Raw genomic sequence first — 15421 nt, 5'->3', positions numbered from 1 at the left:
GATGGAGTTCAAACCAGATAAGTGTGAGCTGGCTCATTTTGGTAGGTCAAATATGATGGCAGACTGTATCATTAATGGCAAGACTCTTGGCAGTGCGGAGGATCAGAGGGATCTTGAGGTCCGAGTCTATAGGACACTCAAAATTGCCTGGCAGGTTGACTCTGTGGGTAAGACCTACCATACGGTGCATTGGCCTTCATCATTAGTGGCATTGGGTTTAGGAGCCGAGAGGTAATGTTGCAGCTATGTAGGGCCTCGGTCTACCGTACTTGGAGTACTGTGCTCAGTTCTCGTTGCCTCACTACAGGAAGGATGTGGAAACCATCGGAAGGATGCAGAGATTTACAAGGCTGTTGTCTGGACTGGGGAGCATGCCTTATGAGAATAGGTAGAGTGAAGTTGGTCTTTTCTCCTTGGAGCGACGGAGGACGAGGGTTGACCTGATATCGTGCGGATAGTCAGAAGCTTTTCCACAGGGATGAAATGGACAGCACGACAGGACACAGTTTAGAGGTGTTTGGAAACAGGTACAGAGGAGATGTCAGAGGTAAGCTTGTTTTTAATGCAGAGTGTGGTGTGTGCGTGGAATGGTCTCCCGGCGGCAGTAGTGGAGACGGAAACGAAGGATAGATCTGGTCCTAGGGTTGACTTTCTTAACTGGAAGAAGGCCAAATTTGAAGAAATGAGAATGGATCTAAAAAGCATGGATTGGGACAGATTGTTCTCTGGCAAGGATGTGATCGGCAGGTGGGAAGCCTTCAAAGGAGAAATTTTGAGAGTGCAGAATTTGTATGTTCCTTTCAGGATTAAAGACAAAATGAATAGGAATAAGGAAACTTGGTTCTCAAGGGATATTGCAGCTCTGATAAAGAAGAAGAAGGAGTTGTATGACATGTATAGGAAGCAGGGAGTAAACAAGGTGCTTGAGGAGTATAAGAAGTGCAAAAAAATACTTAAGAAAGAAATCAGGAGGGCTAAAAGAAGACATGAGGTTGCCTTGGCATTAAAAACTGAAGGATAATCCAAAGAGCTTTTACAGGTATATTAAGAGCAAAAGGATTGTAAGGGATAAAATTGGTCCTCTTGAAGATCAGAGTGGTCGGCTATGTGCGGAACCAAAGGAAATGGGGGAGATCTTAAACAGTTTTATTTATTTTATTTATGTATTTATTTTTTTTTGCGTCTGTATTTACTAAGGAAACTGGCATGAAGTCTATGGAATTAAGAGAAACAAGTAGTGAGATCATGGAAACTGTACAGATTGAAAAGGAGGAGGTGCTTGCTGTCTTGAGGAAAATTAAAGTGAATCAATCCCCGGGACCTGACAGGGTATTCCCTCGGACCTTGAAGGAAACTAGTGTTGAAATTGCAGGGGCCGTGGCAGTAATATTTAAAACGTCGCTGTCGACAGGTGAGGTGCCGGAGGATTGGAGAGTGGCTCATGTTGTTCCGTTGTTTAAAAAAGGATGAAAAAGTAATCCGGGAAATTATAGGCCGGTCAGTTTAACGTCTGTAGTAGGTAGGTTATTGGAGGGAGTATTAAGAGACAGAATCTACAAGCATTTGGATAGACAGGGGCTTATTAGGGAGAGTCAACATGGCTTTGTGCGTGGTAGGTCATGCCTGACCAATCTATTGGAGTTTTTCGAGGAGGTTACCAGGAAACTGGATGAAGGGAAGGCAGTGGATATTGTCTACATGGACTTCAGTAAGGCCTTTGACAAGGTCTCGCATGGGAGGTTAGTTAGGAAAATTCAGTCGCTCGGTATACATAGAGAAGTGGTAAATTGGATTAGATGTTGGCTCAATGGAAGAAGCCACAGAGTGGTGGTAGAGAATTGCTTCTCTGAGTGGAGGCCTGTGACTAGTGGTGTGCCACAGGGATCAGTGCTGGGTCCATTGTTATTTGTCATCTTTATCAATGATCTGGATGATAATGTGGTAAATTGGATCAGCAAGTTTGCTGATGATACAAAGATTGGAGGTGTAGTAGACAGTGAGGAAGGTTTTCAGAGCCTGCAAAGGGACTTGGACAGGCTGTAAAAATGGGCTGAAAATGGCAGATGGAGTTGAATACAGAGAAGTGTGAGGTATTACATGTTGGAAGGACAAACCAAGGTAGAACATACAGAGTTAATGATAAGGCACTGAGGAGTGCGGTGGAACAGAGGGACCTGGGAATACAGATACAAAATTCCCTAAAACTGGCGTCACAGGCAGATAGGGTCGTAAAGAGAGCTGTTGGTACATTGGCCGTTATTAGTCAAAGTATTGAGTATCAGAGCAGGAATGTTATGATGAGGCTGTATAAGGCACTGGTGAGGCCAAATCTGGAGTATTGTAAACAACAGGAATTCTGCAGATGCTGGAAATTCAAGCAATACACATCAAAGTTGCTAGTGAACGCAGCAGGCCAGGCAGCATCTCTAGGAAGAGGTGCAGTCGACGTTTCATGCCGAGACCCTTCGTCAGGTCGAAGGGTCTCGGTCTGAAACATCGACTGCACCTCTTCCTAGAGATGCTGCCTAGGCTGCTGCGTTCACCAGCAACTTTGATGTGTGTTCTCTGGAGTATTGTGTTCAGTTTTGGTCACCAAATTACCGGAAGAGTATAAATAAAGTTGAAAGAGTGCAGAGAAGGTTTGCAAGGATGCTGCCGGGACTTGAGAAACTCAGTTAGAGAGAAAGGTTGAATAGGTAAGGACTTTATTCCCTGGAGCGTAGAAGAAAGAGGGGAGAGTTGATAGAGGTATATAAAATTATGATGGGTATTGATAGAGTGAATGCAAGCAGGATTTTTTCACTGAGGCAAGGGGAGAAAAAAAAAACAGAGGACATGGGTTAAGGGTGAGGGGGGAAAAGTTTAAAGGGAACATTAGCGGGGACTTCTTCACACAGAGAGTGGTGGGAGTATGGAATGAGCTGCCAGGTGAGGTGGTAAATGCGGGTTCTTTAATAACATTTAAGAATAAATTGGACAGATACAAGGATGGGAGGTGTATGGAGGGATATGGTCCGTGTGCAGGTCAGTGGGACTAGACCGAAAATGGAACGGCACATCCAAGAAGGGCCAAAAGGCCTGTTTCTGTGTCGTAGTTTCTATGGTTCTATGGTTCTAAAAGGAGGAAGCTTAAGAATGAAGTTAGGAGAGACAGAGAAAATTAGTGAGAAGGCCTTGGCGGGCAGGATTAAAGAAGCGGTCCCAACACAGAACCTTTGTGGAACACCACTAGTCGCCGGCCGCTGACCAGGAAACCCCTCCCTTTATTCCCACTCTTTTCCTCCGGCCAGTCAGCCAATCTGCTCTCTTACCAGTAACACCATGGGTCCCTGTCTTGTTAAGCGGCCTCATGTGCGGCACACTATCAGAAGACTCTTTAGATTCTGGACTAGTTCCTGACGATTGGAGGGTGGCTAATGTCACCCCGCTTTTTAAAAAAAAGGGGGGAGAGAGAAACCGGGGAATTATAGACCGGTTAACCTAACATCGGTGGTGGGGAAAATGCTAGAGTCAGTTGTCAAAGATGTGATAACAGCACATTTGGAAAGTGGAGAAATCATCGGACAAAGTCAGCATGGATTTGTAAAAGGAAAATCATGTCTGAAGAATTTGATAGAATTTTTTGAGGATGTAACTAGTAGAGTAGATAGGGGAGAACCAGTGGTTGTGGTGTATTTGGATTTGTAAATTTTTTTGACACGGTCCCACACAGGAGATTAGTGGACAAACTTGAAGCACACGGTATTGGAGGTATGGTATTGATGTAGATAGAGAATTGTTTGGCAGACAGGAAGCAAAGAGTGGGAATAAGCGGGACCTTTTCAGAATGGCAGGCAGTGACTAGTGGGGTACGGCAAGGCTCAGTGCTGTGACCCCAGTTGTTTACAATATATATTAATGACATAAACGAGGGAATTAAATGCAACATCTCCAAGTTTGCGGATGACACGAAGCTGGGCGGCAGTGTTAGCTGTGAGGAGGATGCTAAGAGGATGCAGGGTGATTTGGACAGGTTACATGAGTGGAAAAATGCATGGCAGCTGTGATTTAATGTGGATAAATGTGAGGTTTTCCAATTTGGTGGCAAAAACAGGAAAGCCGTTTATTAAATGAATGGTGACCGATTAGGAAAAGGGGAGGTGCAACGAGACCTGGTGTCATTATACACCAGTCATTGAAAGTGGGCATGCAGGTACAGCAGGCGGTGAAAAAGGCGAATTGTATGCTGACATTCATAGCAAGACAATTCGAGTACAGGAGCAGAGAGGTACTACTGCAGCTGTACAGGGCCTTGGTGAGACCACACCTGGAGTATTGTGTGAAGTTTTGGTCCCCTAATCTGAGGAAAGACATTCTTGCCATAGAGGGAGTACAAAGAAAGTTCACCAGATTGATTCCTGGGAGGGCAGAACTTTCATATGATGAAAGACTGGATCGACTGGTCTAATACTCTTGGAATTTAGAAGATTGAGGGGGGATCTTATTGAAACGTATAAAATTCTAAAGGGTTTGGACAGGCTAGACGCAGGAAGATTGTTCCCGATGTTGAGCAAGTCCAGGACGAGGCGTTGCAGTTTAAGGATAAAGGAGAATCCTTTTAGGACCGATATGAGGGAAAATTTCTTCACAGAGAGAGTGGTGAATCTGTGGAATTCTCTGTCACAGGAAACATTTGAGGCCAGTTGATTGTCCATATTTAAGAGGGAGTTAGCTATGGTTCATGTGGGTAAAGGGATCAGCGGGTATGGAAAGAAGGCAGGTACAGGGTTCTGAGTTGGATGATCAGCCATGATTATACTGAATGGCGGTGCAGGCTCTAAGGGACGAATGGCCTACTCATGCACCTATTTTCTATGTTTCTATGCTTCTAGAGCTAGGTAATGTTAGAGATCAAGATGATTATAAGGCTAATAGGAAGGAGCTTAAGAAGGAAATTAGGAGAGCCAGAAAGGGCCATGCGAAGGCCTTGGCGGGCAGGAGTAAGAAAAGCCCCAAGACATTCTACAAATATGTGAAGAGCTAGAGGATAAGAAGTGAAAGAATAGGGCCTGTCAATTGTGACAGTCGGAAAGTATGTATGGAACCGGAGGAAATAGCAGAGGTACTTAATGAATACTTTACCTCAGTATTCACTATGGAAAAGTATCTTGGTTATTGTAGTCATGACTTGCAGCAGACTGAAAAGCTTGAGCAGGGAGATATTAAGAAAGAGGATGTGCTGGAGCTTTTGGAAAGCATCAAGTTTGATAAATCGCCGGGACCGGATGAGATAGGAGCATAGAAACAGAAAACCTACAGCACAACACAGGCCCCCAGAGTTTTGCCGATCATGTCCTTTCCATAGAAATTACTAGGCTTCCCACACTCGGCAGCCCATTCCACGCACTCACCACTCTCTGAGTAAAAAAAACATGCCCCTGACATCTCCTCTGCACTTACTCCACAGCACCCTAAACCTGTGTCCTCTTGTAGCAACTATTTCAGCCCTGGAGAAAAGCCTCTGACTATCCACACGATCAATGCCTCTAATCACCTTGTACATCTCTGTCCGGTCACCTGTCATCCTCCGTCGCTTCAAGGAGAAAAGACCGAGTTCACTCAACCTATTCTCATAAGGCATGCTCCCCAATCCAGGCAACATTCTCGTAAATCTCCTCTGCACCCCTGCTGTGGCGTCCATATCCTTCCTGTAGTGAGGTGACCAGAAATGAGCCCAGTACTCCAAGTGGGGTCTGACCAGAGTCCTATATAGCTAGAACATTATCTCTCGGCTCCTAAATTCAGTTCCACTCTTTGCCTTCTTCGGGCAATACAGTTCTGGATCCACAAAGCGATGTCCCGTAGGATCCCATGCCTCTTTACTTTCTAAATAAGCCTTGCATGGGGTACTTTATCAAATGCCTTGCTGAAATCCATATAGACTACATCGGCTGCTCTTCCTTCAACAGTGTGTTTAGTCACATCCTCAAAAAATTTAATCAGACTCGTAAGGCAAGACCTGGCCTTGACCGAGCCATGCTGACTATTCCTAATCATATTATACCTCCTCAAATATTAATAAATCCTGCCTCAGGATCTTCTCCATCAGCTTACAAACCACTGAGGTAAGACGCAGTAGTCTATAATTTCCTGGGCTATGTCGGCTCCCCTTATTGAATAAAGGAACAACATCCTCAACCCTCCGATCCTCTAGGACCTCTCCCGTCCCCATTGATGATGCAAAGATGACAACTGTGTACAGTTATGTACCATACACTTGGAGAATCGAGGATCGGACCGCACAGGTCTAACGTGAGTGGAGAAAAGGATTTAATTGGGGAGCCGAGTGACAACGTTTTGTTACCCAGATGGTGGTCAGTATGTAGAACTAGCTGATAGAGGAAGCGGTCGAAACAGATGCATCAGAAACTTGGTCACTCTGGTGCATGACACGTGACCCCGTTAAATGACGTCATTTCTACGAACCCTGACCTGTACTTGCAGTGGGTGACAGCCCGCCGGGTTCCGAGGCAATGGGAGGATCTTCGTCCTCATCGATGCGGGGTTCCTCTTTCCGAAAGTTCAGCTCTGAGTAGGTCGAGTTCAGACCGGCTGGGAGAGAGAGTCAGACAGTCAGATAAGGGACAGAGTGAGAGCGGTAGAGAATGGGGGAAGGAGTTGGGGAGAGACAGAAGAGAGCGGGTGCGAGGCAAGAGAGAGAGAGGGTTAAGTGAGGGGGAGAAGGAGTTAGAAAGTGAGAGAGATGGTGAGGGAGAAGGGGAATGACAGGACAGAGACGTGGATATAGAGAAAAGGCAAAAACAATGGACAGAGAGGAGACCGCGATGTGGGCATTGGGGAGGAAATACGAGAGAAAGAATGGGGAAAGAGAAAGGAGAGGGGTACAGGGGGAGAGTGTGTTGGGTTAGAGCGGAGTGAGACGTGTGAGAGATGAAAGCAAGGGGTAGGAGAAGGGAGAGGGATGGAGAAGAGAGAAGAGGACATTTTCAGAGAGCGGGGACAGAGCAGTGGGAAGAGCGTCGTGGAGCGCGAGAGAGAGGTGGATATAGAGGAGGACAAGGCGTGGAGGGGAGATCAGAGGTAAACCTAGGGATAGAGAGGGGTGGGAAGAACAGGAGGGGTGGACGGGGGAGGGTTGAGAGTGAGCAGAGAGAGAGGGATAGATTGCGGGGGGGGGGGTTCGAGAGTGGTGGAGACGATGACTGTGATAAAGGAAAGACGGAAAAGAGATGGGGTAATGGGAGAATACGAAGAGAACAGGACAGTGGGAGACAATAGGGGAAATTGTGTGAGAGAAGGGCAGGGGAAAAAGGCAGAGAGGAGATGAGGTGAGAGAGGGTGAGGGAGGTGAGATAAGGGGAAAGAAGGAAAAGAGAGTGGGGTTAGAAGACGGAGGTTAGAGTGGTTAAGGTTTTTATACCACTCCTTTCTCACCGGCGCTCCCACTGTGTCCCCACTCAACACCCCTACGCGGCACTATCTCATCTCCACCACCCCTGCCACACAGCGCTCGCTCCTCATTGCCCCTTCCTCCACACGGCACCTCCCATGCTATCTCTCCCCACCGACCCTTCCCACAGCAATCGCTCCTCAAAGCATCCCACGACGCTCCCTCTATCCCGCCCCTCCCAGGGCGCAACACTCCTCACCGGCCATCAAAGAGAGATCCCTCCTCCTCGCATTTCGCGCGCGTTCCCCCCGTCTTTTTTTTTTCGGGTCAACTATGCGCTGCCCTGAGATCTCTCGGCAGCATTGGACAAATCAGCTAAACAGTCAAACCAACCAAGAAAAAACTGACCTCCATCTGTCCGGACCAGGAGCTCAGAAACGGTCTTGAAATTAATTTCAACGCACGATACATCAGGTTCAGCTAGGACCAGAACATCTAGGGTCAGACACAGAGTGAAGTCCCTCCACACAGTCCGATCACACACTCCCGGGGTCAGACACAAAGTGAGACACCCTCCACACCGTCCCGTCACACACTCCCGGGGTCAGACACAAAGTGAGGCACCCTCCACACCGTCCCGTCACACACTCCCGGCGTCAGACACAAAGTGAGGCACCCTCCACACCGTCCCGTCACACACTCCCGGGGTCAGACACAAAGTGAGGCACCCTCCACACCGTCTCGTCACACACTCCCGGGGTCAGACACAGAGTGAATCTCCCTCCACACCGTCCCGTCACACACTCCCGGCGTCAGACACAAAGTGAGGCACCCTCCACACCGTCCCGTCACACACTCCCGGGGTCAGACACAGAGTGAATCTCCCTCCACACAGTCCCATCGTAAACTCCCGGGGTCACACACAGAGTGAAGCTCCCTCCGCACCGTCGTATCACACCCTCCCGGGGTCCAGACAGAGAGTGAATCTCCCTCCGCACAGTCCCATCACATACTCCCGGAGTTAGACAAAGAGTGAATCTCCCTCCGCACGGTTGTATCACACACTCCCAGTGTCAGACAGAGAATGAATGTCCCTCCGCACCGTCCCATCACACACTCCCGGGGTCAGACACAGAGTGAATCTCCCTCCGCACCGTCCCATCACACACTCCCGGGGTCAGACACAGAGTGAATCTCCCTCCACACCGTCACATCACACACTCCCGGGGTCAGGCACAGAGTGAATCTCCCTCCACACCGTCCCATCACACACTCACCTCGTGAAGGAGACCGTGACTCCGTTTTTGTGAACTTCACGTTCATGTAAGTCTCTCTGTCGTCCATCTTGTCGAGGATTCTCTGCGCTCTCAGCTCAGAAAGGGGAACAAAATGTTTTCAGAGGAAGCCGTGTCGACACCGGGTCTGACCGGCGCCAGCAAACAGCGGAGGAAGGGCTGATAAAGAGACAGGCCGAGAGCAGGGGGGCGGAGATTGAGGGTGTGAGAGCTTGTGTTCTCCAGAGGGGAGAGTGGCGGTGGAAGGAGCTGTGATTGTGAGGTTGGGAAGGGGGTTCGGAGAGAAAAAAATGGGTGACTGCGAACAGAAAGGGGGGAGCCGAGAGGAAGTGGTGGGGGGGGGGCGGGCTGAGGGTCAGGTGCAGGAGAGAATCGGTATAGAGAGGGGGGAAATAGTTGGGGATATTTGAAGAGAAATTAGGGGAGAAAGGAGTAAAGCAGAGGGCGACCTGACGGGGAAAAGAAAGAGAGAGAGAGAGAGAGGGACATGGAGGGAGCGATAATTATGAGAGGGAGCAGAGAGAGTGCTGCAGAGAGGGCGGAGGGATAAATGAGAGGGACGTTGGAGGAGGATAGAGAGAGAAGGGAGGGAGAAAAGAGTGGAAGAAGAGGACTGGAGTGAGATGTAATGAATGAAGAAAGACTGAAAGACTTTCAAGTGATGAAAGACTGGATCGACGAGGCTTACACTCGTTGGAATTTAGAAGATTGAGGTGGAATCTTATTGAAATGTGTAAAATCCTAAAGGGACTGGACAGGCTAGATGCAGGAAGATTGTTCCCGCGGTTGGGGAAGTCCAGAACGAGGGATAATAGTTTTAGGATAACGGGGAAGCCTTTTAGGACCGAGATGTGGAAAAACTGCTTCACACAGAGAGTGGTCAATCTGTGGAATTCTCTGCCACAAGAAGCAGTTCAGGCCAGTTCATTGCTGATATTTAAGAGCGAGTTAGATATATGCTTTGTGGCTAAAAGGATCAGGGGGTATGGAGAGAAGGCAGGTACGGGATTCTGAGTTGGATGATCAGCTATGAACATTCTGAATGGTGGTGCAGGTTCGAAGGGCCGAATGATCTACTCCTGCACCTATTTTCTATGTTTCTATGTTTCTATGTGTCTCTCATGCAGATCACCTATTGTCTGGGAGAATTTTATCCCAAGGTACAAACACACATGGAGAACAAGCGAGCCCCCACCATCCGAGGGAAATGAAGAACTCCCCACAGTCTCTCGCTCTCTCTCTCTCTTCTCTCTCTCTCTCTCTCTCTCTCTCTCTCTCTCTCTCTCTCTCTCTCTCTCTCTCTCTCTCTCTCATTCTCTCTCTACTAATGGATATGTGGACATTGATGTTTACAGGAAACCAACGCGCGCTGATCGGCATCTACGGTTTGACTCTCATCTCCAATTAGAGCATAAGTTGGGTGTTATCAGTATTTCAGAGAAGTCCAGAAAGCGGGCGGCGACACTGACTGGTTCTTCATCGAAGCAGCAAAAAAAAAAGCTGGGAAGTCAGCCCAACAGAGGGAGTTCAGGAGCTCTTTCAAACACCCTCCATTACTTCTTGTCTATCCCTTTCGCTCTCTGCATAAGTCACTGTCCCCCTATCTATCCCCACGAATGTACCTATCCCGCTTCAGGTTCGCAACTCTTTCCCGCTCCCTCTCTCTCTCTCTGGACACCCACTCGCCGTGTGCCTTTCCGTCTCACTTCCCTCCTCACTAAGCCTATCTTTCTATCCCGACACCTTCAAAACACCACCTTCACTCTGCCCATTCCCTCCCGCGCACACTGAGCTTCCACTCACGGAAATTTAACTGGGTCGTTTCCAGGAAAGTTGCCGCCTGCTGAACAGCTGGGATCGGTTACATTCTCCACAGTCAGTAAGGGCGGAGGCGACAAGAGAAGTGGGGTTTGGAAACGAGGGGGGCAGTTGGTGAAGAGGGTGGTGGTAGCGCGGCGATGTGCTGGAGCGGCTGTGTGTCTGTGTGCATGTGTGTGTCTGTCTGTGTGTGTGCGTGAGAGAGAGAGAGAGAGCGAGCGAGCCTCGGCATCCTCAGAACAAACACTCCCCGAGTCAGACACAGAGAACAGCACGTTCCAGACCGTCGCATCACACACTCTCGGTGTCAGACATCGACTAAAACTCCCTCCACGCCTTCCCATGACACACTCACGGAGTCGGACACGAAGGAAATGTACCTCTCCGCCATCCCATCACACATTCCCGGGGTGAGACAAAGAGTGAAACAGAGTGGGTCAGTGGGACTAGTTTAAACACTGACACATGGCCAAGGAGAGAGTTGGACATTGTGATTAGTATGGAGACTGTCACCAGGCTGTGGAGAGAGAGCGGTGTAGTTTGGACAGTTTGGGGACAGACGTGGAACTCTGGACAGTTCCAATGCACTGAATGCAAATCGTCCAGTAAGCGTTCCCATTGCAATAATGATAAGCACCATTTCATTTGCGAGACGGCTGCATCTGTGTGCCTGGATATTCCTGAGGTGATCCACGATCTCTTGAAACAGCCAGTACAGGAGATATGAATCACGTGACAACCTCCTCTTTCTCCTTAGTCTTTCAAATTCACTGTCAGCCCCCACCTGCCCCTCTCCCCTGCTTTAAACGCCTCTCGCTCTATCACTCTCTTTCTCCCAATCTTGCCCACTCTTCCCGCGTCCCTCCAACGTCTCACTCCCCAATCTCATCTAATCAATCTCTCTGCTCTCTCTCTCACGTATCAGCAGAAACCTGTGCCCTCTTATTCTCGATTCCCCGAACCTGGGGACTGTGCGTACCCAACCTATCTGTGCACCTTGTGGTTTTATGCACCCACCCCTACGCTCCAAGGAATAACGTCTGTTCATACCGCGAGCCCTGGAAACATCCTCGTAAATCTCCCTCTGCACTCTGTCCAGAAACACAACAAAAAGGCAGGCATATCTGCGATCCATACGTGTGCCCATGACTGCACCTTTAGATTGGAGGTAGTGGGAGGAGCCAAAGGAGATATTCTGAAGAGTAAGGACGCTAGACAGAGCAGAGTGTTAGTAGAGGGGAACTGGTTAGGTCTAGAATCCAAAAAGAAGCGGAGAGCTTTGAGACCTTCCTGGTGGGGGATGGAAGTATACAGGGACTGGACATCCATGGTGAAAATAAAGGGGTGGGGGCCAAGGAATTTATCGTGAGACTTTATTGCAGTTTGTACCGTACAGTTTGCATCAGCTGTGAACGAGACACACTACCCTCACTGTCACACAGAGATGTTCTTCAAAGGGACACTGAAAGAGTTTCGGCGTCACCGACACGAACCACAGATGACACGAACACGCCCTTATCGTGACAGTGACACACTGACAGGCTCTGCACCGTAGCAGAAACTCACCACTCAGCGATACCAACACAGACTCGCGCCCTGCACTGTACCTGTGAAACACCCTTACCCGTATGGATAACACCCACCCTCTCCAAAACCCTTCCCCCACTCCGACAAACTCTCCCTCTCCGACAGTACTCGCCGTCACCGTCACAGTCTCCACTACACCAGTCGCGTCTCCGTCACCCATCCCTCACCGATAAGCAACCCCGTCTCTGTGACACACTCCCCCCTGCACACTTCGCCGGTTCTATCATCCCGTACGTACCCATGCACCCCTCCCCGTCTCCGTGATACACTGAACCCGCTAAACTCTCCCCATCTACGTGTCCCTCCACTCTCCTCCCTCTGTGTCACAGGCAATTGTGGGAAGTATGAGGGGGAGATGACATCTGGTGTTGCACCTCCCCCATTCCACCGGACATCTATCACCAGGTTCTGAGACTGTCCACAGCTCTGAATGCACGGTAGTTCCACACCACTTGCATCAGTGTCTGCAGTCTCAGCACCCTTTCCCTGGCCTCCTCTCTCCTCCCCTTCCTTCCTCTTCCAGCAGCACACCATTCGCTCTCTCTCACACACACACACACACACACACAAACCATCTCCGAGAGACACACACTCAATTTGAGATTACTGGAAAGCGGAAGGACTGGATATTGGTGAGTGGGGAGACTGGAGGAGGGGGAGCGTTGCGCAGTTTTTTCTGACTCCAGTGGAGTTTGCTGCAGTGGGGCGGGAGGTACTTCACATATCTGACCCGGGAATGTGATAGGATAATATATAGGCAGCTGCGCTGTTTGTCTGATCCTGGAAGTGTGTGATGGGACGGTGTGGATGGAGTTCCACTCTCTGTATGACCCTGGAGTGTCTGTCGGGACAGGGTTGAGGGAGTTGCCCGCTGTACCGGATCGAGGGTGTGTGTGATGGACCGTTGTGAGGGAGCGTCACTCAGTATCTGTTTCCAGAAGTGTGTGATTGGATTATATGGAAGGATTCTCGCTTGTTTGTGACTCCTACTCATTGGCCAGTGCATTTCGGCCATTAAACAGTCTCCAATCAGAGACAGAGAGCAAGAAAATGGTGACTCGCAAGTTCTGCTCCAAAGGCTGCGATCAGAACACCCTTTCTGTGGCCTCCACTCTCCTCCCCTTCCTCCTCTTCTCTCAGCACACCAGTCCTTCCTTATGATTCTGAAGTGTGTGAGTGAGCCGCCGGAGGTCCTGGTCCATATAGGTACCAATGAAATCGGTATGAATCGGGAAGTGGTTCTGCAAAGTGAGGTCAGGGATTTAGCTACTAAATTAAAGGACAGGACCATTACCCGTCCCGGCGTGTCAGACACAGGCAGACCATACAGTTTACCACGTGACTCAAGTGTGGTGTCGGTGGGAGGGCTTCAGAATTTGGGAAAATTGTGTTTTTTTTTCCAAGGAAGGTGGGATCTATACAGAAGAGATAGACGACGGCTTACACCTCAACTGGAGGGAAACTGACATCCCAGAGGGATGTGTTTTTCCGGTACCGTGCATGGGAGTTTTTGAGAGAGTTGTTGAACTCGAGTTGCAGGGGGATGGGATTCAGGGTTCTGGAGCAGATAGCGAAGTCGATATGGATACAGATGTTGTTAAGACCTCAAAAAAAAAAAAAGCAGGAATCAAAAGGTCGTGCATGATCTGTCTGCTGCACTGGGCTCCGTATATTTTAATGCAGGAAGCTTTAAAAAAAAGGCAGTGAGATCAGGGCATGAATAGACACAGTGAATTATGATTTTGCAGCAATTATTGAGAATTGGTTGTAGGGGGAGCAAGCAGGACAGCAGAATATTTTGGGTTTCCCTATTTTCAGACGTGAGAAAGCCAAGGACTTACAGGAGGAGGTGTGACATTACTGAGCAGAGAACATGTCGCCGCAATGCACAGTCAGAACAGACAAGAGAACTCGTCTAAGTGAGGCATTATGGGTGCAAACGAGGAATACGGGTTGTATGACCATGTTCATGGGGCTACATTATACACCAGACAACAGTCCACTCGATTAGGAGAAACAAAACTGCATGAGATCACCGACTGTTGCTGAAATACAAGACTGATATAGCAGGCAATTTTAGCTTTTCAACTGAGTCCCATTCTGCAAGAGCACCAGTGCGAGAGATTTTGTCAAAAATATTCAGGGAAGATTACTTACACGGTACGGAGAAATCCCAGCGAGAGGGAAGACAATACTTGATCTCCTACTGCAAAATGAGGGAAGCCAAGTGTCAGAGGTTTGTGCAGGGGAACACCTTTAATCTGGTGATCAAAATACCATCAGTTTCAAGGTAGTTATGAAAGAGGAGAGATCCGGCCCTCGGGTTTGGATTCTAAATTGGAGCACGTCCAATTTTACCTTGGATCAAAATGAATTTGGATAAAGTGAATTTGGACAAGTTGTTTTCTTGCAAAGGTGTACCTGGTAACTGGGATCCAAATCGCAGTCTAATCTCAGTGTGGAATGCAATGACCTATACTGTGAATAGTGGGAAGTGTTGAAGGAGGGAGGGACAGAGGTGTACAAGTCCGGGGTATAAACACTGTGAATAGTGAGGTGTGCCAAGGGACTGACACACGCGTCACCTCGACACCGACACACCCCTTACCGTGACAACGACGCGTCCTTCATTGCGTCACCGATACACCGCCACCGCCTGCATTGTAATGCTGACACACTCCTCCCCGTCTCCATCGCCTGTCTCCTCGCTAACAAACCTCCATATCTGCGTGCCGAATTCCACCCCTTTATCCTTCCACGCATGCGTCACACAGACCTCTCCTGCACCCCGGCCTGTTTCTGTAATCCCACACCTCCCCTACACCCCTACATGCCTCTGTGATCCACTCCACTCCACCCCTCCCTCTTTGTGTTCAGAGCGAAGTGCGATGAGGGAGTGGAAGAGTTAACGTCTGTGGCCACACCTCCCTCTTTCCAACCGAATATCGATCTCTCGGTTCTCAAACTCTCCAATGCTCGGTGTGGTTGAACCGATTGTGTGGGTTCACCCCAACTAACTCCAGTGGCTTGCACGCCTTCACCGCAAAGCCCGCTCCACACATTCCGTCACAGAAACATACAAAAACTGCAGCACAATACAGGACCTTCGGCCCACAGAGTTGTGCCGGACACGCCCCTACCTTAGAAAATACTAGTCTTACCAACAGCCTTCTATTTTACCGAGCTCCATGTACCTATCTAAAGGTCTCTTAAAATAGTGTATCGTGTCCGCCAACACCACTGTAGCGGGCAGGCCATTCCACGCACTCACCACTCTCTGAGTAAAACATTTACACCTGACATCTCCGCTATACCTGCTCCCCAGCAGCTT

The 15421-nt window shown here is 49.0% G+C and overlaps 1 protein-coding gene across 2 annotated transcripts in view; it reads left to right on the top strand.

Moving 5' to 3' along the window:
* Nucleotides 1-481: 481 nt before the first annotated feature.
* Nucleotides 482-15421, top strand: part of LOC140207309 (uncharacterized) — a 36869-nt gene continuing 21929 nt past the window's right edge. The window contains exon 1 of one of the 2 annotated variants that reach the window (XM_072275811.1): nucleotides 482-547. In XM_072275811.1, coding sequence (XP_072131912.1) covers nucleotides 484-547 — 64 coding nt within the window. In that variant the 5' untranslated portion in view covers nucleotides 482-483. Of the gene's footprint in view, nucleotides 548-12658; nucleotides 12723-15421 lie in introns of those variants that run through there. The other variant, XM_072275812.1, reaches the window with a different exon arrangement.

Source organism: Mobula birostris, chromosome 13 (genome assembly GCF_030028105.1).
Source record: "Mobula birostris isolate sMobBir1 chromosome 13, sMobBir1.hap1, whole genome shotgun sequence".
Lineage (NCBI taxonomy): Eukaryota > Metazoa > Chordata > Chondrichthyes > Myliobatiformes > Myliobatidae > Mobula > Mobula birostris.
Note: the sequence above shows the minus strand (reverse complement) of the source record. Positions and strands in the feature narration are given on the sequence as shown.